This window comes from Ramularia collo-cygni (assembly GCF_900074925.1).
Source record: "Ramularia collo-cygni strain URUG2 genome assembly, contig: RCC_scaffold02, whole genome shotgun sequence".
Classification (NCBI taxonomy): domain Eukaryota; kingdom Fungi; phylum Ascomycota; class Dothideomycetes; order Mycosphaerellales; family Mycosphaerellaceae; genus Ramularia; species Ramularia collo-cygni.
The window spans coordinates 1,606,958-1,629,083 of record NW_019716256.1 but is presented as its reverse complement, the minus strand read 5'-3'; the positions used below and the strand labels follow the sequence as shown (position 1 = coordinate 1,629,083).

Here is a 22,126-nt window from a genome sequence, read left to right as displayed (position 1 = left end):
TGGCACGGCGATATCCCACTACATCACGGGTGCATCGAACACCGTTTCACTCGCTCCCACCTCCGCGCATACCGGACACCATGTCTGCTCCTGCCATGACGGCAAATACTGCGCCGCCGTCGAAGCCCAACAAGAAAAAGGCAAAGCGGCGGGCAAAGGCAGCGGAAAAGGCGGCACAGGAGCCCTTGCCATCCGCGCACGAGGCCATGCTGGGTCTTCCGGACGAGGAGGAGGAGGACTTTTCTGGCGACGACGACGGGCACGAGTCGCACCGCTACCCTGGACTGCCCAACGGACACCTCCGTCATGACGGGCATGCTCATGCTCCGCCGCGGGACGATCGATCAAAGCCCAACCGGAAGAAGTCCATGCCTGTAGGCCGGCATCACGGGGCCTACGATGCCGCTTCCTCTAAGCTGCCACCGATGCAGTACGCACCACCGCAATCGCGAAGTGGAGCTCTTCGCTCGACACCTTCTGCCACAGGCCACCACCATTCGGGTATGAATATGAACATCTGGAACACGAGTTCACAACAGGAGCGACAGAATATCAAAGACTTCTGGCTCAGCCTGAGTGAGGATGATCGAAAGGCACTGTTGAAGATCGAGAAGGAGGCTGTGCTCAAGAAGATGAAGCAGCAGCAGAAGCACTCGTGTTCGTGCACTGTTTGTGGGCGCAAGCGGACCGCGATCGAGGAGGAATTGGAGGTGCTTTACGAGGGCTACTACGAGGAACTTGAGCAGTACGCTCACCACGATCAACCACCGCTCCCAAACTCCGATGGCCTCATGCCAGATCCCTTGCAACGAAGGCCCCACCCGCTAGCAACCCCACCGCCATTGTTGCCGCAGATTCACAAAACGAGTCACGTCCGTGAGCATTTGGAGGAGGAAGAGCTCAGCGATGAGGAGGATGAAGACGATGAAGAGGAAGAGGAGTATTCAGACGAGGAGGACGAAGAAGAAGACTACTCAGATGATGAGCCTGAACAAGAGCTGGAGCCGCCGCGTGGGCATCCGGGCGTGCCCGACTTCTTCAACTTTGGCTCGCACTTGACTGTCAAAGGTATTCTAACACCATGGGTCGAGAAGCTGAAAATCGGGCTAAAGGGTAACGCAGACAACCTCCTCACGGTAGCTGACGACCTGCTCAAAAACGACGGGCGCAAGTTCATCGAAATGATGGAGCAGCTGGCCGAGCGGCGCATGAACCGCGAGATTCATTCGCAGCACGAGGCAGAAAACCACTCGGGCTACCCGCCCGACGATCCTGCGTATGGCCACGAAGACCCCCTGGCTGCAGGCGAAGAGTACGACGACGAGGCCTCCTACGACAGCCAGGAAGACTTTGACGACGACATGGACKAGGAAGACGAAACGGTGGGTGGTGACATTGAACTGGCAAGTCCCGCACATCTTCATGGCTGATCGCTTACAGGGTACGCTAACCGATGAGCAACGTATGCAGGAAGGTAGACGAATGTTTCAGATCTTTGCAGCCCGCATGTTCGAGCAGCGCGTGCTAAATGCCTATCGTGAAAAGGTTGCAGCTGAACGCCAACGGAAGCTGCTAGAAGAGCTCGAGGACGAGAGTAAGCAGCAGGAGCAGCGGGAGGCGAAGCGGCAGCGAGATGCACAGAAGAAGAAGGACAAGAAGAAGCAGCAGCAGCAGGCCAAGGCGGAGGAGAAGGCGAGGAAGGATGCCGAGAAAGCTGAGGAGGAGGCACGACTAAAGGCAGCGGAGGAGAAGAGGCTCGAGGAGCAGCGGCGGAAGAAGGAGGAGCAGCGGAAGAAGCGAGAAGACGAGAAGCGCAAGCAGGAGGATGAGAAGGCACGTAAGGAGGCCGAGAAGCTGCGGCGACAACAGGAGGAGCAGCAGCGGCGAGAAGATGCCGAGCGCAAGGCACGCGAGCAGAAGGCCGCGGAAAAGGCGCGGAAAGATGAGGCTCGAAAGAGGGAGCGAAATGAGAGAGAAGCACGCGATCGAGAGGCTAAGGAGCGGAAGGCGCAAGAGGATAGGGRGAGAAAGGAACGAGAAGCCAAGTCCAAAGCGGAACGTGAGGCTAGGGAGCGTGAGAAGCCGGTGCAACCGCTTCAACACCTCACCCATCCGCAAATTGCGAAGCGCCCTTCGCAAGCCGGCATGGTCGCCAYTCCTGGAGTTTATCCCAAGCAGCCGCAATCTGGACTTTCCTCACCTCATCCATCGATCGCGACCCCCGCGCTTCCCAAAGCGCAGAATCCTGCAAAGCATCGGCAACCTTCCCAGCAAGGCTCGCATGCATCATCACCGAAGCAGCCACAGTCACAAATGTCAAACGCCCCCAGCAAGTCTTCCTCCCCTGCGAGCGTGGGACACCAACAGCCGCAAGTCCAGCCGAAGACGATCATGCAGAAAGTGGGCAACCAGCACAACAACCACCTTATGCAGAATCCGCCACCGACATCGTCACCACTACCACATCACCACTTTCAACCCCCTCCTGGGATGCCGCACCTACAGCAGCATCCAGGTGCGTTCGGTAACATGCCACCGATGGGATTCCAAGGCTTTCCGGGACCGCAGGGACCAATGATGCCAATGGGTCGACAAATGCCGATGTTTCCACACCAGGGACCGCCAATGGGCATGCAGAATCGCATGCCCTTTGGAAATGGTATGCCCGGCACGAATGGTATGCACGGAATGGGACATCCCGGCATGATGATGCCGCAAGGCAGGGGCTTTCCGTTCGATGCACCTGGCGCACAGGCGCCTCCGGGATTTGGACAACACAACCACGCCATTCCGCAGCAGACGTCACTCATTGGACCCCCTCTACAAGCAACGAGTGGCGATCAGCGACCAAACTTGCCAGGCCATTCCCGACAGCAATCACATGACAAGGATCGTTTCGAGTCCACGACTAACCAGCCCATCGCTCGCCCCGCACCGATCGCGCGACCTAGTAGCGTTAAGCCGCAAGCAGGCCGGCAAGGGCCAGCCTCAGAAGTCGATGAACTGTCCAATCACCTCGGCAGCTCAGCTTTGCTGGACGACTCTGACGAGCCCATGCCACAAAATCAAGCAGACGTCCGTCGCCATTCCAACATTGCACCCACCGCCCGCAACGTATCCATCCCAGGAGGCTTCGGGCCTCCCATGGGCGGAGGGTTTGGCAACCCAAGCAGCACGTGGAACACCCCCCACATGGGTATGAACGCACCGYTTGGTCAAAGCCCAGGCATCTCGCAGGCTCAACCGGGCTGGGGTAGTCTCCCAAACCCGGGAATGGGTAGCTGGATGCAGCAGAACAACGCCGCGTACGCATCTAATAATGCTGCATTTGCCAACAACGCTGGGTTTGGGGCAAGCCTCGGGCTGGGTAATGGGGTTGGGGGGCATCGGCCCAATGGCGTCGGAAACAGACCCTTGACCATCCGCATCGCTCTTTGCCAAGCATGCAAGCAGCTGAACAATGCTTCCCGGGGTGAGGGCGATGGATACCATTCTGTAAAAGCCTTGCTTTCGCAGATCGCCGCGAACCGGCCGCCTCTCGATTCACCGCCAACTCTGCGTGAGATTGAAGAGATCTGCGAGACCGAAGGCGATAGCCAGAACGGCGGTGGCGAGCTATATGTCCGTCGCAACGGTGCTACTACTCCAGAAGGCTCAACATCACCCAGTGGTGAACAGTCCAGTCCAGGAGGTGGATTTGCAGTCAAGTGGGAGCCAGCAGCTGAAGCCTCGACACCCGACACGAGCCGAGGCGCACTCAAGGGTCTTGGAGAGATTGGGAGTCCGCTTCCATCCAAGACGAGTCCCGCACAAGGATTTGGAGCTCCGGGCAGTCGTGTTACCCCTTTCGGTGGGATGGGCGGCTTTCAGAGTCTGAGCGCAGTAAATTCTTTCGGTAATTAGACGGCTATGGTCAGCTCGGGTATGTGATCATGATGGAATGAATCATTTGTGTCGACTACAATATGCATGTCTCGAGTCTCGAAGTGATTAAATGTCGTCGCGAGTGCTCCCCGGGCGTGAGTATTTGTTTTGATCATAGTAGCTCCGTCACGCCGTCCAATGGGGCTAGTGCCTCCACATATGGAATAGACCGCCTGCGCAAGTGAGTAACTTTGAAATGGCAACCAGCCTGTGCAGGCTAAACACTGGAGGGATGATGCCAGACGTGTGACACGGCAAACTTTCGTTTTCATAGCACCTAGCCAGTACTAGGAACAACAGGAACCTCGCCCATTCCTCCAATGCTCTTGATCACTTCGTCAAAGTCCACGCCATTCTCTTCAAACTCCTTTTGAACCCTCATGGCGACCTTTTCTTGCCGCTCTGGTGAGAAGCTCCCATCGGCTTCGCGTTCCTCCTCAACAATCTCAGTCCATTTCCAAAACAGGCTCTCCTTTCCCAGAGACGTGAGCTTTTCTTTGAAAGCCACTACCTTCTTTCTCCTACCCTCCACGACATCTTCGCCCTCCCACTTCCAAGCTAACCAGCCATTGCCATCCGAGAATGCAAAGACCATCTTGTCCAACTCTTCGAGACTAAAGGCCTTTTCAAAGGCCAGAAAGTGGGAGTCAACCATGAGCTCAAATTCCAGATCCCAGCTCCGATCCATCATTAAGTAGCCCGTCTTCTGCATGAAAACGGGTTCAATAGCAGGCAGAATTCTCGTCTTGAAGAAAGGATTCTCTTGTCCTTGTTTCACTCCCATCATGAGTTCCTCGGTGCCCCATCCTCGACTAACTCTCACCACGACTTCCTCCTTTTGAAATCCCAGCATCCACCTCCAATAGCACGGATTCGCAGGCTGTTCCGCGAAGAAGGTGATGGGCCACGGTCCCACGAATCGAAAGAGAAAGAAGTCGAAAGCGAACATTGCGGTTCGTTGGAGAAGGATGTAGATTTGCTGTTTTCGTGTTGTTGAGATTGGGTCTACTGTGGCAGGCGTGAGGTAGCCTAGAAGGGTCTGGAAGAGAATCCAGTATGTAGGGACGGCGACGTAAAGCCGCCAAAGGAGCAGCAGGGCGATGACGCCGTTGAGCATGACGGGGATGAGGAAGACATTTTTCTTATGGTCTATTCGCGTGCGGTCGATGTGTGTGATGTGGACTTTTTTCGGGTCGAGGCGCTCGAGGAAGCGAGAGAGAGACGGCGGGGCTTTGGCGAATGGCGCGGGGATTTCCGAGATGGACGATTTGAAAGATGTGCCTTTGGTCTTCTTGGAGGATGGTTTGTTGGCCATCGCGTGGTCTGCTGCGCCGTCAATTGACGCGTGTAGATGGAGAAATGTTGGAAGAAAGTTGAGCAGGAAATATTGAAACGAAGCTTCCGACGTCACCTCGAACGACCATCAACTGGCATTGCTATTGGGTTATCTAATGGAATGATCCCTTCCGGTGCGATCGCGAGAGGTTTTTGGAGAGGTAGCGCATTGTGCATGGTAAATGTCAGACAGAACGGTTCAATGTTCTGTTCCTATTAGAATGAAGCATTGGCAAAGCTCCATGTGAGTTGACGACGGTCATTGTGCAAACCATGGAATTCCTATCTGCTCCAAAAGGTTGAAAACTAACAAACCACATCTGTCGTGATAGATCTAGACAATTGCATCGAACATACGATGCGAAGATCAGAAGTGCTTGAGGCATTCGATGCATTATGTGCAACCCAAACCCTTACCCTAAAGCAATTCCACAATTTCAGGGCTCAAAAGGATTCGGCCCCGGTCGACAACAAAAACATCAATGCTTTGTATACGAACAAGAGTTTCCCACCCAGTACAGTATTAGAGGTTTTCGCTACATATACCAGCCTCGATGCAGTCCCTCCAGGCAGAGTAAAGCAGAACCAGAAAGCTCTGACCCTCAGGACTGCCCTGAGTGTAAGGAGTGCGATCACCCCAGCCCAATGGATTGACCGCTGGGCTAGCCAGACCATTATCGTCAACATGGGCGGCAACGGCCCTCATGTTCGCCTTGGCCCAGTCCATCATCTCTGCAGTGACCTTGTCACATCATCAGCATCTCAGTCGTGAAGCACAGTACACATGTACTCACCGGCTTGWCCAGGCCATCGCCGAATATGTTGCTGGATTCCTCTTGCATTACCACCGTTCGATACACCGTGGCGGTCAACAGAGCTGTTCCGCTGGTTTCGCCGAACCAGCTATCGTCGTTGAGATAGTTTCTGAGAAGACCATCATCCTTTGGCGAGCTCATAGCTCCTCGCAGAATCTCACCAATCCATTCGAAGAGATCCTTCCGTGTTTGAGAAAAATCTGGTCCGGTCTCGGTTGGATGCCAATGCAAAAGCGTTGCGAGAACTCTCGCCATGCCCATCGCGGCCCATCCATTACCCGTCGACCACAACCCAGTGTCTTGGGTTTCTGGCCCGATGATATGATGCCAGGCCCCGGAACTGACATCCCCAGAGTTGGAATTCGAGCTCAGAACTTCCCGGTAGAGGCCACACTGCTCAATTGCGGACTGGAGAGAGCCACCATCATTGAAAGCCGGACCAGCGTATGCCATGAATGGAGGAGCCATATACATGAAATCGGCCCAAAGCTCGGCAGTATTGTCTCGTTGCGAGATCGCGCCGTTGGGCCATCGAGGCACATCGGAGAAGTGGTTCAGCTGATTTTTAGCTGCATCAAGATATGCTTCTTCCGACTGTCCGATCAGAAGTGCAAAATTCCCCAAGGATGCTGGGTCGCCCGATGCACCATCGCCATCAATGAGCGTCGTGCTACCTAATCGAATATGCGGCTTGACGTATTCTAGAGCTGGAACGTCTGCGATGAGGGGCACTACTGGCAAAGAAGCATTTGGGAATGCATTGCGGCTGAACACCTTTCAAATGTCATTAGCGATAGTGAGAGTGTCCAAAGCGGGTAGAGCATACTGATAGCTCTGGGTTATATAGCTCGAGCAGGGCTTCAGCAGCTGTTCCGTATTCCCAACTATGAGATGACAGTGATTTGGCCAGATCTGCAGCCTCCACTGGGTCGAATCCGGCATCTCGAGAGCAGCACGGTGAGCCACTGTCCGCTAACGTAGTGGAAAAGAGGAAAGAAAGAAATGAGATACAAGCAGGTCCTCGTTGGGGAGTTGCAAACATGATTCTGGTGTGCTCAGGATTTTCATCAAAAGGACAGTTGCTGCAAACCACTTTCCAGCGGCTTTCATATACTCAAGTCTGCACGAGTCAAGAAGGAGTCAGGCGTGCCAGGCGTGCCAGCGCATCGCAGACGAGAAATCCCAGTGTGAAGTCTTTTTGATCCTGGCAGCCGATGCAGGTAACATGGAAGCACTCGACACTTTGGACATCGGCGGCCGATCTTACCTGAGCTCCTATCGTTTGCGGTCTTCGTCTGTCAAGCGCGGAGTGGAGTGCTCAGGAGTGCTCAGGAGTGCTCATCTTGGCGTGCTCGCACATGGCCTGTACGTGAAGGAATTGCTCGAAGGGCGTAGCCCCGTTGCAGTATATAACTGAAAGCTAGGTAGTTTGCATGGTTCGCGAGAAGCCGCAGGAATATTGGAGGACAGGGAGAGGAAGAGAAGCCTTCAAAGCTCGTAGATCTGACCGGGTAGGGCTGCGGGCGGGGCGGGGCGGGAAGCGGTCCCGAAAGATCGAGACGGGATCCTCTCTCCATTCCCTCACGATTTCCTACACGAACGGACCATTGCAGCAATAAAACATCAGACCCAATTGTTAACACAGGGACGGGGGCGGTTGACACATAGCATGCACGTATCTCGTCTTGTGTTCGACAACACATGACAGTTCCGGGCCGAGATCGGATGGAGGCCCGGCCCTATTTTCAGATCAGGCCTCACACCGACAAACATATTTCAGAATAAACAACCTTCGAATAATTTGCCAGGATAGATTTGTTCAAGATCCATCATCTCTTCAAGCCGACTTTCAGACTCGCATAATACCTGGCGTGCACGCCATCGAGCCAAACTGACCAAGGCCAAGCAAAATCTTACTGCAAAGGATGTGCATCTCAGTACTCTCTACTGCACATCCCCAGTACGCTTTGGTTCTCATCAGCAATCGGGATGAGTTCGTTCACCGACCCACTCTCCGTGCGGATTGGTGGGACCCACCACATCAGCAAGTGTTAGGAGGACGCGATCTTCAACGTCAGGAGAGAGGCACCTGGTTAGGCATTACGAAGCAAGGACGAATTGCTATTTTGACCAACTTCCGCGAAGAGGGCGTCAACGAGAATGGGCAGAAAAGTAGAGGTGCAATGGTAAACTCATACCTAACAGTACCTCCGGATGTTCACGAATCAGAAGACGAATTTGCCCAGAGACTCATAAATAATGTCGGTATCCACGATGTTGGAGGGTTCACTCTTTTGTTCGGCAAGCTCGAACGACCTAAATCTCACAACGGTACAACGGCTGCATCCAGGCTTGAGATGTACGCTGATCATCTGTCAACAGAGCCATCCGAAGCAAAAGACTTGCCAGGTCTCGCCGTCATTTCGAATCGAACAGACTCTGCTAAAGGTCTTCGAAGAATCGCTACCAAGATTGGAGAGACTCACGGTCTAAGTAACAGTCATTACGGCGATAATACATGGCCCAAGGTTGTGAATGGCGAGAAGAAGCTCATGCAAGCAATCTCAGACGACATCCCACGCAACGACAGCCAATCTGAATTCGTCGAAGATTTATTGGCAATACTCTGCGATGACAGCCTGCCTGATCGGAGGAATGACGAAACGTGGGACGAGTATGTAAGGCACATGCGCAAGTCTATCATGATTCCGGCTATCAAAGGAAAGGCAGCACATCAGAGTCCCGACGCCCAGCCTGACAATGGAGATCGATCACTAGTCCCTGGTAGTCTGAAACTTACACCAGGAGTAGGCGCCTACGGCACAACAAAGCAGACTGTTATCCTGGTTGACCACGAGGGCATGGTGACCTTTGTCGAGCGAACGCTGTACGACGATTCCGGGGCACCGCTACCGAACCATGAACGTGACCGGCGTATCGAATTCAAGATAGAAGGCTGGGAAAGACAATGAGGTATTATTCATATTGCGACTCGTGGTTCTACTTGGCCAGTCTTATTGAAAGCCCCGGATGTTGATAAAGTGGTAACACGCAAAAGGCAGACCTCCACAAAGCTTTCAACATGGCAGTAATGTATCAAATTCGCTCCTCCTGCCAGGATCCACCCCTTATTTGCCGGGCGACTCTGGGACGGCGGACTGTTCCTGTGTCTCCCAAGTTGACCATCCCATCGGGAGATTATCGCCCGGGAAGTCAAAGGGGAGCTTGAATCTGTGCTGCCGCGCGAACATCACGCTGACGACTTCGGGCTCCAAAATCCAGGATCACTCTCGCAGCATCTCTGTCCTGCCTGGAAACCTGCCTGCGCAGACTTAGAGGCTTGCGAGCGCATTYACTATACGCTGCTATTTCCCAAGTCCAGTCTGGTTCGCTTCTATGCAAGGAACCCAAATTCGAACCTGGTATAATGATCTCGTATCATTCTCGCCGTCTGTATAGTTCAATGGCAAGCCATCGAGCATCCTTCAATCCGTGGAAGCCTTGGACCTTCCATAGAGTTTCATAAAGATCGTTGAGAGGGTCCAGCCCAAGTTCGATTGCCTCAAATTATTGCTTCTCACCATCGTAACCGTTCACCTTGCCGAGACCAATTGCGGCGTCAACGCGTAAGGGTGGTCTGAGAATCTAGAAGGAGCTCGCGGGCGCATCAATGTCCCTAATCCTGTGGCAGTCATTGCCTCATGATTTTCCCTGGGCTCAGCGTCCAGTTCCCATGTTCCTTCGGCTGTGAATTCGTCCGCTGCAGATGGAGCCTGCAGGACTTGCTGTTCCCACGAGAATCGCCTCCTGATGGGGTTAGACACATCATCGGCTGACCAAGGAGCCTCCGTCAGACTAGACCCGGGAAGATTAGTGGCACCTGCCTGAGTAGTGGATAGCGAGTCGTTTGGCGTGGAATCCAGCTCATAGATGTCGCACGAGTCTGGGGCACGAGTGAAGATCAACGCCGGGAGCTCGGCGGGTTGACAATTCGCATGCAACTCATGGCCTACAGCATCCACAGGAAGCTCTGTTACTGTCCGAGAGGACCCAAGCTCGGCTACGGGATGTTTGCTACTTTGGAGGAAATCTTCAAGGGCAGGACTCTGGATGGAGAGACCCTCGCTCGACGTATCCGCGTGGAAAAGCCTGTGCATCTTGTCGTACATGAATCTGACAAGACGGGTCTTCTTCAAAGTGGATGAGGGGCGTAAAACCGACTTGGATCGCCTGTCATATTGAAGAGGATGTCGTTGTGACGCCTGCTCCTGTTTCTGGACATGTGCCAGGTACAATTCCGCTAGGAACTGCTGCTGCTTCCAGTACTGCTCAGCATCAATGCTTGAAGCTGGCACCGGAGACGCCATTTCAAGACTAGGACCGCTGGGATATGGATGAAGATTGGTGTTGAGTAATGGAAGTCTGCGAGGTTCTGATCGTGGTGGTTGTATCGCTTGAGTCGCAGATCTGCGTTCTCCTCGGTCACCATCCTTTGTCGATCCGGGGGGCATGCAAGGCATCAGGGAACTTGTACTAGCAATATCGGTCCCGAGACATTCGAGTCCGGGTTGTGCTTCCTTCAGGCTGCGTGCAAGTCCCATGCCCGGTGGTACTTCTGGTCGACCAATCTCGAGATCCCACATCAGCTCGCCTCCAATCAGAACATATCTTGCGGCAACCCGTAAAGCATGCGCTGAATCGCCTCCGAGCAGCCGCTGTTCGCCTTCTCGGATAACACGACAAAGCCGGAAAATACCGCGGCTGCTCATACCCTCGTTGTGGCCATAGTCGAAGGCGTGTACAAGGAGCTTAGGTGGGGTTTCGTTGTGGTCCATGCCCACTGCGAGGACCACGTTTGCCCAGTCTCCTCGCAGACTTCTGACAATCAACTTGCTGAAAGCAACACTGGAATCCAGGATTTGAAGGTTGAACAGGCCCCCGATACTATTCAAAGCAGTCTCGGACTTGCCATAAGGTACATACTGAGAGGCATATGCAATGACACTGTCGTCCGAGATGGAAATTCTTCTATCAATATCTGGCCATGAGTAAGGTTTACGAGCGATGGTGAGTGTCATTGCCGTGAATTGTCGAAGCTCCTCTGGACTGACAGTCGTCATCTCTGTAAGTCGGTCGTAAGTCACATCTCCAAGCACATTGTATTTCTTTTTGTGCAATCCTAGCGTGTGTACCCGAGGTCGTCGACGGAGACGCAGCGCTATCAGTTGTCCGTGGTCGTCATCCTCGTACTGACAATTCAGCGCGACGGTGATCTTCTCGGCATATCGTTCGTTATCCCTAGAGCTCTCTCCGGCGTTTTCACAATCAATATCCATATCAGGCCGCGCGAGCAAGGTCACTCGTAGTCCCTTGTTGGATAGTTCGAACGTCTCATCGAGACAATGTGCACGGCTCACGATATGGTCACCGTAGGCGAAAGCTTTCGGTGACGGAGCAAGCAGGCGGCCCTGTTCGCTGGGCCAGACCAACAGAGAATGGTCCTCTCGCGGTGCTGTCTGGATTATCATTTCCTGAAGTCGCATGAACGCCTTTGACCCTTCACCACCGTACACGAGCGGTACGCTTATGCCGAACAAGCCTAGGAGAGCATACGCCTGGTCTTCTACCCGTGACGTGGACCGTCCAGCGGCCCAGGACATTCGCTGTGCTATCGAGGTCTGAGAAAGCCTATCTCGGTCTTCCAGCACATAGGTTGGAATCTTGGTGATGACTGACAAGTGGTTGACAAGCTTGACTTTGGTACTCATGGAAATCCAATTTGAATCGTAGAACTCAACAGACTTTGGTGCGATGAGCTCTTGGAGAGTCCTGTACAATGTCAGCAATGGCTCAAAAGTGGTGAATAAATAGGCTCACCAGCCTCGAGAAAACCAGCGGCTCGACTGCAGAAGTTGGCCTATAGTAGAAACGCAAGTGCTTTGATTCTTGCTCATGTTACCGTCTCCCTCCATCGACTTCCCAGCAGTATAGCTCACGTCGGATAGGTAAGCATAACAGGTCGCAGCAAAGTAGTACCATCTATACATTGAATTAATGGCTTCAGAAAGCTCCGCGCTGCTTTTCTTGTCGATACAGCAAGTGTCGACCTAGAGGAAGGATTAGCGAAGTCGTATACATCTTGATGTGGATCAAGGCCCAGCGTAACTCGAGCGACATCAGCTGTCTACCCTGTATGCATTCTGCCACTCAGTATCTTACCCAAACATACTGGATGCCGTCTCTTACTGCCTGTACGCAGGTGTATTCAATCTTCTTGTATCCTTTCATGGAAGGTGCGTACGATTGATGGATGTCGTCGAAGTTAACCTCGTCATCATCGTTCTCCCTATCACAGGTAAGTCATAGGATGCGGAGCTACAGCATGTCGATCCAGCTGGGTTGAAATACCATGTGTGACTGAGAATAGCATATTTTCCATGAATCTTCTCCTCGTCAACTATCTTTGCCAGTCTCATCGTTCTGGCATCGAGTAGCCACATTTTGATAGAAGGTGCGACAACGCACAACGGATGACATAAGACTATGGAAGAAAGAGATGAGCAAGAAACAAGAGACCGTAGAAATGAATGCCAGATTCCTGACTGTCTACTGCGCCTCGCGCGCCACACTCATGTCTTCATCTGTTGGCCAACTAAGCGAAACTGTACATCAGAGAGGGGCGTAGCAATGCTTATCGCTCCTTCGGAAGTCCGAGCAAGATTTATTCCTGAGGCCGCCCGCTGAGGCCGCCCGTGTAGTCCAAAGACAGTCGAAGGTGTCCAGCTGGTTTCCGTACCTGGGAGCAAGTCATGTTGGCTCAGATCTGGCTGAACCCCACAATCCACGCTGCTGGTGTCGCTAGATGGACCGCACAAAAGCTCTCCGACCGGATCATCGCAGGTGAAGGTATTCTGGATGCTGTGCAACTTCAAAATTGTGGTCCACGTACGTTCCTTCAGTCAGGGCTCAGCCCGCAGAGGAAGGAGATTGAACAGATTCGGACCTACGTTGGTTGACGCCATGGCTGATGTGACGCGTAATGCCCAACGACATTCGCATGCTGTGCGCTTCTCTCTTTTGGTAAGAATTTCACATCTCATCGCGTCGCAATGGAAGCAAAATCCCGAGTGCTTCGCGGCTGAACATCCCTGCAAGAGCCAGAGATCTTGCAGCGAAGCACATGTGATTCTGACCGGTCAAGCCTCGTCTGCTATCATTTTCGGACAGTCAATAGGCAACGGCACGCCGTACTCGCTTCACCCCGATGTCTGCTCACACCGGGCGCCGAGAAAGCGACCTCCGGCGGTTCCAAATGTCACCATTGCTGTCAGCTCGAGAATCCGCTGTTAGTGTATGTAGCTGATCATATAACTCCCGGCAACATGCCGTAGTAAGGCAAAGCGCACAGTGTTTCGTCGAAGATCCCATGAAGCGCCATCAGCAACGTATTGGTGCGCGGGATGCAGAGAGTCACAGTGAGAGGACGGAGATGGGGAGGAGGAAGAAGATGGATGGTAAAGTCGCGAGACGTTGCCTCGTCCCACATCTAGCGTCGACGGCAGGACTCCGGTTGGACTGCTGTGGTCCGCCTGTTGACAACAACGGGAAGGAGAGCGATGAAGCAAGCTTCTTTGGCCACGAACTCTTCTGAAACGTCTTCTGAATCTTGCATCTGCCTTCCGCCGCCCACGCAGGTGACGCATTCATCCCTGCCACTTCCCCGTCCCCACCATTGGTACCACGATCGCCAGGCTACTTGACTCCCGCAGGGGAAGTGAACTCCATCGTTGCTGGAAGCCGGAGCAGGGCGACAATGGCGGAGTAGCAACAGAGCGCAACGGCGAGATCTTGTGGTGCTACTATTAATATTCCCGCGAGCGACATTTTGGTGCATCGCCCACGCGGCCGAGGAGCCCTCGAGGCCGAGGAGCCGTCGCCATGGCCGCCGCGGCGTCTGCGATCTTTAGCAAGGGGATAGGCAATGCCGGGAAGGAAAGCACGATGCGAGGCCTGGTATCGTTCATTGCCGATCTCAGGAATGCCAGAGCGCGAGAGCTGGAGGAGAAGCGCATCAACAAAGAGTTGGCCAACATCCGGCAGAAGTTCAAGGGTGGCAGTCTGTCGGGCTATGACAAGAAAAAGTACGTCTGCAAGCTGCTGTACATCTACATTCTGGGATGGAACGTGGACTTTGGCCACCTGGAAGCCGTCAACCTGATCTCCGCAACGAAGTACTCGGAGAAGCAGATTGGATACCTGGCTGTAACGCTGTTCCTCCACGAGGAGCATGAGTTGCTACATCTGGTGGTGAACAGCATACGGAAGGATCTGGCAGATCACAACGAGCTCAACAACTGCCTCGCGCTCCATGCAATTGCCAATGTTGGAAGCAAGGGCATGGGCGAGGCCTTGTGTGCGGATGTCCACCGGCTATTGATCTCTCCCACTTCCAAGCCATTTGTGAAGAAAAAGGCCGCTCTCACTCTCCTGCGACTTTATCGGAAGGTTCCCGCCATCGTACAGCCGGAATGGAGTGAGCGAATTATAGCTATAATGGACGATCCGGACATGGGTGTGGCTCTCTCTGTAACGTCTCTCGTCATGGCACTTGCACAGGACAGTCCAGAGGTATATCGAGGAAGCTACGTGAAAGCCGCACAGCGACTCAAGTCAGTCATTGTCGATCAGGACTACATGGGCGACTATGTGTACTACAAAGTGCCTTGCCCGTGGCTGCAGGTCAAGCTTTTACGTTTAATGCAGTACTTTCCACCTTCGGAAGACTCACATGTTCGCTCACTCATGCGCAAATCATTGCAATCTATTCTGGACAGCGCCATGGAGTCGCCCAAAAATGTCCAGCAGAACAACGCGCAGAATGCGGTGCTTTTCGAGGCCATTGACCTGATTATTCACCTTGACACGGAGCGTGACCTGATGGTACAGATATCGACCAAGCTCGGGAAGTTCATTGGTTCTAGAGAGACCAATGTGCGTTATCTCGGGCTTGAAGCGATGACCCATCTCGCAGTTCGTGCAGAAACCCTCGACCCGATCAAGAAGCATCAGGACATCATCATTGGTTCCCTTCGAGACCGCGACATCACAGTACGGCGGCAGGGTCTTGATCTGCTTTACAGCATGTGCGATTCCACCAACTCGCAGAAGATTGTGGCAGAACTACTCAAATTCTTGCAGTCGGCCGATTACGCCATTAGGGAAGAGATGGTCCTCAAAATTGCTATCTTGACGGAGAAGTATGCCACGGATGTCAAGTGGTACGTCGACATCTCCATGCGCCTCATTGCAATGGCTGGCGATCATGTCAGCGACGAAGTTTGGCAGCGAATCATCCAAATCGTAACAAATAACGACGAGCTCCAAATATACGCCGCGCAGAACATCCTCCAGTACTGCAAAGCGGAGCATTGCCACGAGACGCTTGTCAAGATCGGAAGCTACATTCTCGGCGAGTTTGGACACCTGATTGCAGACACACCAGGTTGCAGCCCTATCGAGCAATTTCTTGCTCTTCAAGCAAAGTTCGGATCGAGCCCCCCCAACACCCGAGCAATGATTCTCTCAGCCTTTGTAAAGTTCGTCAATCTATTTCCTGAGATCCGACCTCGGCTATTGGAAACGTTCGAGATATACACTCACTCTCTTGACTCGGAGTTGCAGCAGCGGGCGTGCGAGTATCTTGCGATAGCGAGCATGCCTTCTGACGACCTTCTGCGTACAATCTGCGATGAGATGCCGGCATTCCCGGAAAGGGCGTCTGCGCTTCTGTCAAGGTTAGACAAGAAGCAGGGAGCTGTCGGAGATAAGCGTACATGGGCCATCACGGRCAAAGATGCTGTGCCTGGGCTCGATCGTAGCGCAACCCTCAAGCGCAACTTCTCTGCTGCTGCTCCGGGCACAAATGGCCTCGCCACCAACGGCACCAACGGTGGGATGAAGTCACCCATTGAAGAGTTAGCTGGGCTTGACTTGACAGGCGGTGCAGTCAATATGGCCAGCGCCCAACATCTGTCGCCAGGATGGGACATCGGCTACAATAGGCTCTTGATGCGGACAGAGGGTATTCTGTATGAAGACCTACAGATACAAATTGGTCTGCGGTCTGAGTACAGAGGTGTTGTTGGCTGCATCATTCTTTACATCAGCAACAAGTCCTCAGCGCCCATACAGTCTGTTACTACTACACTGGACAATCGCTCTTCGGAACAATTGAAGGCTGACATAAAGAACTTGCCCGAAACTAATTTGCATCCTGGCGAGCAGACATCACAAACCATCACGTTCGAAGCCAAGGGGGTCTTTACTGACCCTCCCACGATTCGAGTTTCATACATGGCTGGGGCTTTGCAAGGGCTGACATTGCAATTACCCGTAGTGCTGCACAAGTATATGGAAAGTGCAGTCCTTAACTCGGATGAGTTCTTCAAGCGATGGAAGCAGATTGGCGGCCCGCCGAGAGAAGTCCAGGAGATTTTCGACGCCTACGACATATCGACCGATAACACCCGAAGACTACTGCTGGGTTTCAAGTGGGGTGTCTTGGATGGTGTTGACCCCAATGCGAAGAACTTTGTAGCTGCTACAGTGCTGCAGACGACTGCTGGAAAGTACGGTTGTCTCTTGCGACTGGAGCCGAACATGCAGAACAAGGTGAGCCTCCGAGGATCGTGCGCGGGCTCGTGCCGTAAAGCTGACTTGATCTACAGAAATACCGATTGACAATCAGAGCGACAGACGAGGCTGTGCCGCCCATTTTGATGAAGATCATGAAGGAGAGGCTGACCCAGCCTTGGTCGATTTGAATAGACATGCTATCATTGTGTTGTTGGCGAGATGGAATGATGAACTCTAGTCGCTGAAACTTCGTTTTGCCCCACAGAGCATGGAAGCGAAGCTATTTGTCTTGCTGGGCAGAAACGCGCCAGAGCACTAGGAATGGCTGTTACTTGTATGAAGGAGCTCGATTTGGTCGAGTGATGCTGCATTCCTTCCCGCAAACGTTCTCATCATTCCCACCACAAAAGGACACGCTGCGTATGGGGAGGGTTCGATGAACGCCCAGCTGGGTCCTTGGGTGGGAGAGCCCATTCTGCGAGCGTTACCACGCCAGAATCAACTAGTTATGCATGTCTTGAGATGATAATGGGCTTTCGTCGACATGAGCTTCTTCGAAGGCTATGCACATGCACATGAACCAACAATCGATGCCGTCGTTTTTGATAGACAAGTCTGAAACAAGTTAAGACATTCAACGGCAGTGAATAGGAGTTGTCTRCGGCCGCGGCTAGGATTCCGCGTGATTGCCCCACCTGTCACGACTCGCAACTCATCATTTGTGATTGTTGCTCTCCTACGTCTTTGCCATTTTTATTCCTTCATCAGTGCGAAGTGAACGAGCAGAGCACGAGCGCTTTCTCGTCCAAGTTCTCGAATTAGCGTCCAAACTTCGTCATGTAAATACATACAAAGCGCGAACTTCCCTGCAACGCTCAGCCTTGCACACTATACAGGACACTCACACATCGCTCCTCATGTTTGACGCGGTGTCAGTGAGTAAGAAGCGATCGCGCGGCGACGATGATGAGAATAGGTCGTTTGAACGGCCTTCTGAAAAGGTTCGAAAATGATCATTGCTGAGGCTGCAACGCATCTGACATGCAAAATAGAAAGCCCGCCAAACTGCACAGTCTATCGGCGAAAGCTGGTTTCCACATGACTCCGTCCTGGGGACACCCACTGCTTCATCTCAAACCAGAGAGCCGCTCAAGTACAACAGTGATGACGAGCAGTCTTCGTCGGTGGTATCTGAACCAGGCAGCCCACAAGATGTGTCTATGGACTCGGACGACGAAGGCATGGGTATGACGGCTCTCTCACAGTCACCGGAAGCTTTGAAGCCGCAAATCGCCAGCAGCAGTCCATGGGGACAGCGAATCCAGCAGACCAATCGTGTTCCTACACCTATGATGCCGATGCGTTTACGAAATGGCGTCAAGCAACATGTCCGACAACGCCACCCGCAGGAAATCAATAGCAACAGCTCGGACCTTCTCGAGGTACCTTCACCTATCGAGGAGAATGATTTTCCCACTCCACCATCAGCTGCGGAAGTTGCGGGATCTCAGCTTAGCATGCTCAGTGTTAGTGACGTTGAAATGGGAGAGTCTGGCTCAATTCCCACCATCGCTATTGATCCGGTCAGGACACCGAACCCAAGCCATGGCGACATGGACGAAGACTTCATAGATGGTGCAGGTGAGCACGTTGTTGTTCGTCGGCAGCGGCAGAGAAGTGGCGCGCTCAGCAATGGAAATGGTAATAATGGTACTGGTCCGGCTCGTGCAGGACCGAGTACTACTGGAAGCAAGCGGGGTTTCAGTATTGGCTGGAGACCAGACTGCGAGAAGTGTCAAATGCGAGTGCCTGGGCATTTCAACCACTGGACGAACGGGAACCCTTGATGAATGAATACTTGAGAGGGCAAATTGACGATAGCTGTTCATGACGGAGAATTTCACGATACACAGATACGACCTAATGGAAAGCATGGATTACATTCGCTACAGTTTACACGAGAACTCGTCGGGCTTCTCCATACCGATCGTGGCATCCTCGATACAAAGTCCCATGCTCCAGGGTGTCAGACTTGGCCATGCCTTGTCATCCTTGTCTTTGGTCGCTGCTGCATCGACCCACACCAAGCTCGCTCGGTTGGTGTAGACTGAGAGCTTGCATACCTTCCACGTTTCTGTGCCAGCAAGCATCGCTTCGTCACCTTCGGGTAGTGGTGGCTGCACGAGCGTCGTGTCCATGGGAAGGTACTTTGTCGACAACGGGAAGCTGGGCAGCCATCYGGCAGACGTGAATGTGGCGCTGAAAAACGGCTCGTCCGTGCCTTCACCAGGCGGAAAGACAGAGACCTTCAGCTCGTTTGGAGATGGGTCTCCCTTGCGTCTCGCTGGATCCGAGAATTCGAATCTCGCTAGATGCTTTGGTATGTTCCAGTTCACTCGCCCTTGGATGATGGTTAGATCAATCAACGAATGGCAGCGAAAAGGTTATGCGTACCATTGTAGCAAGTTTCTTTCTGATTGACGTATATCCTGGAGACTCGGAGCTTGCTTTTGCCTTTGTGCTCGCCTCCTGGCACTTGATACTCGCCGGGAATGAGCATGAGCTCATCGTATGGACCCACTGGACTTTCCGAGTATCTGATCAGCTGTATTGTACCGAAACCCCCCTGGAAACTGCTGGAGCCAGAAGAAGAATGCTGCCCCAGATCGAGTGGATGATAGACGTTGGATGGAAGGGGACTACTGAGCCGCAGGAACAGCCAGTACATGTCTCCTTTGAGCGTCCACGGAGCTGGTGCATGCTCTGGAGCTCCAGACGATTTCGCTGGGACGCGGAGAGATGCCATCGTGATGTTCTCTTGATAATCTCGAAGCAGACAGAGTGCGGACAAACAAAAGGAGCAGTTGAGATTTGACCAGGCGAAATGAATGTAGTTTGTATAAAAGAGTATCGTTTACCTTGTCGCCGATCACTTTGGCGCGCCCCTAGGCTGAGGCCAGTTCCAATCATCGTCCGCGAGCATGTGATGGTATAGGCAATTCATGTAATGCCGTGCAATGATCTCCACAGCGAACGGGAGCGGGCCAACGGCGTTTTGCGAGGTCCGCTCGACAGGACGGAGTAACTTACGACTTCTAACTATGAGATCGGCGGGCACTCCTCGCATCGCACTGCGCCATCAAGATTGACAGAAGAAGCCATGGGCGAGGATAAGGTATAGGAGTGTTGTGAGCGGCGGGAGGAGTGGAGGCAAAGGGATCCGATATGTACATACCTTACTGTAGCCAAAGGGCAAGCAAGAGTGGGGGGATGCGGGGCGGGTGCTTGGCGTTTGAATGGTGGAGGGGCAAGGTGGCTGCCCACCTTTGGTCTTGACGCTGTGATGTAACTAATGTATCATTCTTCTCGACATTGGAGATAAAAAGGCGATGTGAGGCGTTGACGCCGGCTCCACCTGGCATAAAGTCGCCTTCTCCCTGTCATCTTCGCTCTTCCTGTCCTTCCCTCTTCGCCGCAACGACCTTTCATCTTCCCTGGACCCACAACCATGTCAAAATATCAAGTCAAGTGGGGTATTCTCGCAACAGGAGGAATCGCAGAGAGCTTCGCCCGGGATCTGTGGGTCAACCCAGAGACAAGAGATGTCAAAGATATTGAGCATGTCGTCGTTGCCGCCGCTTCGTCGTCTTCTTCAGATCGGGCAGCGGCTTTCTTGAAAGAGGTGCGGGCGCCGGAGTCTGCAAAGGCATACGGATCATACAAAGAGCTCGTTGAAGACCCAAACGTCGACATCATCTACGTCGCAACTCCCCACAGCCACCATTATCAAAATGCGAGATTGGCCCTTGAAGCTGGAAAGAACGTGCTTTGTGAGAAGGCTTTCACCACCAATGCTGCTCAGCTTGAGGTTCTCATCAAGATCGCGAAAGAGAAGAATCTCTTTTTGATGGAGGCTGTAAGGAACACTTCAAGGAGTACACAAGCTTTACTTGGATGGCACTGACAAGCCCTACATGTAGGTGTGGACACGTTATTTCCCACTCTCCATTTACGTCCGCGACATCATCACGTCAGGCAAGATTGGGACTGTCTTGCGTACATCTGCAGACTTGAGCATCGGAGCTGGCTCAGATTCATTCGGCGACGAACATCGAATGGTGAATTTGAATCTTGCAGGCGGCGCCCTTCTGGATCTCGGAATCTACGCCCTGACTTGGGTCTTCCAGACTCTATATCACACCCAAAAGTCACCACAAGCACCAAAAGTGTCGAGCACAATGCAAAAGTACAAGACTGGAGCAGACGAACAGACGAGCATCCTCCTAAAATTCCCCCGGGAAGGTCTACCGGACGCCCATGGTATCGCCACGACAAGCATGAACGTCGCAGGTGATCCAGATAAGAAGGCCTCTGCAGGTCCTGCCATGCGCATCCAGGGCACCAAGGGCGAGATTCAAGTCTTCCATCCCGCTTACCGACCTACAAAGACCAAGCTCGTACTGGTAGACGGCACGGTCGAGGACAAGACCTTCACCATTCCGGGGCCTGGCAAGGGCAGTGGGTGGAAGAACGGGTTCGGAGGCGATTGGCAGCCAGAGGGCGAGGGCCAAGGAATGTTCTGGGAGGCAGATGAGGCAGCATTTGCCCTCAGAGATGGCCGCAAAGAGGGACAGTACGAGAGCTTAGAGGAGAGCCTCACGATCATGCGCGTAATGGATGAGGTCAGGAAACAGAACGACTTGGTCTATCCACATAAGATTGAGACGACTCAGTACCCAGTCGATCTTTGAGGCTTTTATATAAGCAGATGATGGAAACTGAGGCTCTGGAYCGCCAACTCTATGTGGGCAGATGCAAGTCCATCGTGATTCCTAAGCTATTCAGTCCGAAATGTCCATACTCCGTTTCTTACAGGTGCTGAGCGATCGTGTTTTCTATAATCTGTACGTGGCGAAGATACGCCACAGCTTTCGAGCACGATCGTGACTCGAGCTGCATTACCAGCCAGCAGGTAACGCGGCTCACACTGGTTCCTTCAAAAAAAGTCGTCTCTTGGAGGAGACTCCAAAGCTACTCAGTCGTCTGTAGTCTCCATCTTGATGTCGTAATCCTTCTCCACATTTGCCTCGACCTCCTGAATCTTCTGCTTCTTCACCTCTYGAGCACCTCGCTCACTAAGGAACGAGCTGATGATGTCGTTACAAGATCTCTGCAAATCATCCACATGCCAGAAGCTCTCCGCCCTGATGCGTTGGCCACTTGACCAGGTTGTCCACGAGCATCCAAAGAAGCRGTACTAGGCTTCGGGGTCATCATCTCCTTCATGATCTGTCTCTTGGTCCGTTTAAAATTACGCTTGATGATGGACCAAGCATTCTGAGCGGCAGACCTGCTATTGGCGTTCGAATTATTGTGTAATCTGGAGAACTGTTGCACCTCACTTGTGAGACTCATAA

The 22,126-nt window shown here is 53.0% G+C and overlaps 9 protein-coding genes; 5 read left to right on the top strand and 4 right to left on the bottom strand.

Moving 5' to 3' along the window:
* Nucleotides 1-80: 80 nt before the first annotated feature.
* On the top strand, nt 81-3,903 carry RCC_02178 (uncharacterized protein; the record flags this gene model as incomplete). XM_023767461.1 has 3 exons in its annotated part: nt 81-1,068; nt 1,123-1,382; nt 1,441-3,903. The coding sequence occupies 3 exons, from the start codon at nt 81-83 to the stop codon at nt 3,901-3,903; spliced, it is 3,711 nt and encodes a 1,236-aa protein (XP_023623229.1).
* Nucleotides 3,904-4,201: 298 nt separating this feature from the next.
* RCC_02177 (uncharacterized protein) lies at nt 4,202-5,239 on the bottom strand (the record flags this gene model as incomplete). The annotated part of the gene is made up of 1 exon (XM_023767460.1): nt 4,202-5,239. One exon carries the CDS (start codon nt 5,237-5,239, stop codon nt 4,202-4,204), a length of 1,038 nt encoding a protein of 345 aa, XP_023623228.1.
* Nucleotides 5,240-5,782: 543 nt separating this feature from the next.
* Nucleotides 5,783-7,116, bottom strand: RCC_02176 (uncharacterized protein; the record flags this gene model as incomplete). XM_023767459.1 has 3 exons in its annotated part: nt 5,783-6,001; nt 6,105-6,848; nt 6,901-7,116. 3 exons carry the CDS (start codon nt 7,114-7,116, stop codon nt 5,783-5,785), a joined length of 1,179 nt encoding a protein of 392 aa, XP_023623227.1.
* Nucleotides 7,117-7,999: 883 nt separating this feature from the next.
* RCC_02175 (related to mouse T10 protein) lies at nt 8,000-9,046 on the top strand (the record flags this gene model as incomplete). XM_023767458.1 has 2 exons in its annotated part: nt 8,000-8,405; nt 8,457-9,046. 2 exons carry the CDS (start codon nt 8,000-8,002, stop codon nt 9,044-9,046), a joined length of 996 nt encoding a protein of 331 aa, XP_023623226.1.
* A 621-nt stretch (nt 9,047-9,667) lies between these two features.
* Nucleotides 9,668-12,574, bottom strand: RCC_02174 (uncharacterized protein; the record flags this gene model as incomplete). XM_023767457.1 has 4 exons in its annotated part: nt 9,668-11,903; nt 11,952-12,181; nt 12,294-12,420; nt 12,483-12,574. 4 exons carry the CDS (start codon nt 12,572-12,574, stop codon nt 9,668-9,670), a joined length of 2,685 nt encoding a protein of 894 aa, XP_023623225.1.
* Nucleotides 12,575-14,012: 1,438 nt separating this feature from the next.
* Nucleotides 14,013-16,897, top strand: RCC_02173 (related to alpha-adaptin C; the record flags this gene model as incomplete). XM_023767456.1 has 2 exons in its annotated part: nt 14,013-16,745; nt 16,802-16,897. The coding sequence occupies 2 exons, from the start codon at nt 14,013-14,015 to the stop codon at nt 16,895-16,897; spliced, it is 2,829 nt and encodes a 942-aa protein (XP_023623224.1).
* Nucleotides 16,898-17,626: 729 nt separating this feature from the next.
* RCC_02172 (uncharacterized protein) lies at nt 17,627-18,556 on the top strand (the record flags this gene model as incomplete). XM_023767455.1 has 2 exons in its annotated part: nt 17,627-17,710; nt 17,762-18,556. The coding sequence occupies 2 exons, from the start codon at nt 17,627-17,629 to the stop codon at nt 18,554-18,556; spliced, it is 879 nt and encodes a 292-aa protein (XP_023623223.1).
* Nucleotides 18,557-18,655: 99 nt separating this feature from the next.
* On the bottom strand, nt 18,656-19,515 carry RCC_02171 (uncharacterized protein; the record flags this gene model as incomplete). XM_023767454.1 has 2 exons in its annotated part: nt 18,656-19,077; nt 19,164-19,515. The coding sequence occupies 2 exons, from the start codon at nt 19,513-19,515 to the stop codon at nt 18,656-18,658; spliced, it is 774 nt and encodes a 257-aa protein (XP_023623222.1).
* A 702-nt stretch (nt 19,516-20,217) lies between these two features.
* Nucleotides 20,218-21,460, top strand: RCC_02170 (related to dimeric dihydrodiol dehydrogenase; the record flags this gene model as incomplete). XM_023767453.1 has 2 exons in its annotated part: nt 20,218-20,625; nt 20,690-21,460. The coding sequence occupies 2 exons, from the start codon at nt 20,218-20,220 to the stop codon at nt 21,458-21,460; spliced, it is 1,179 nt and encodes a 392-aa protein (XP_023623221.1).
* Nucleotides 21,461-22,126: the final 666 nt, after the last annotated feature.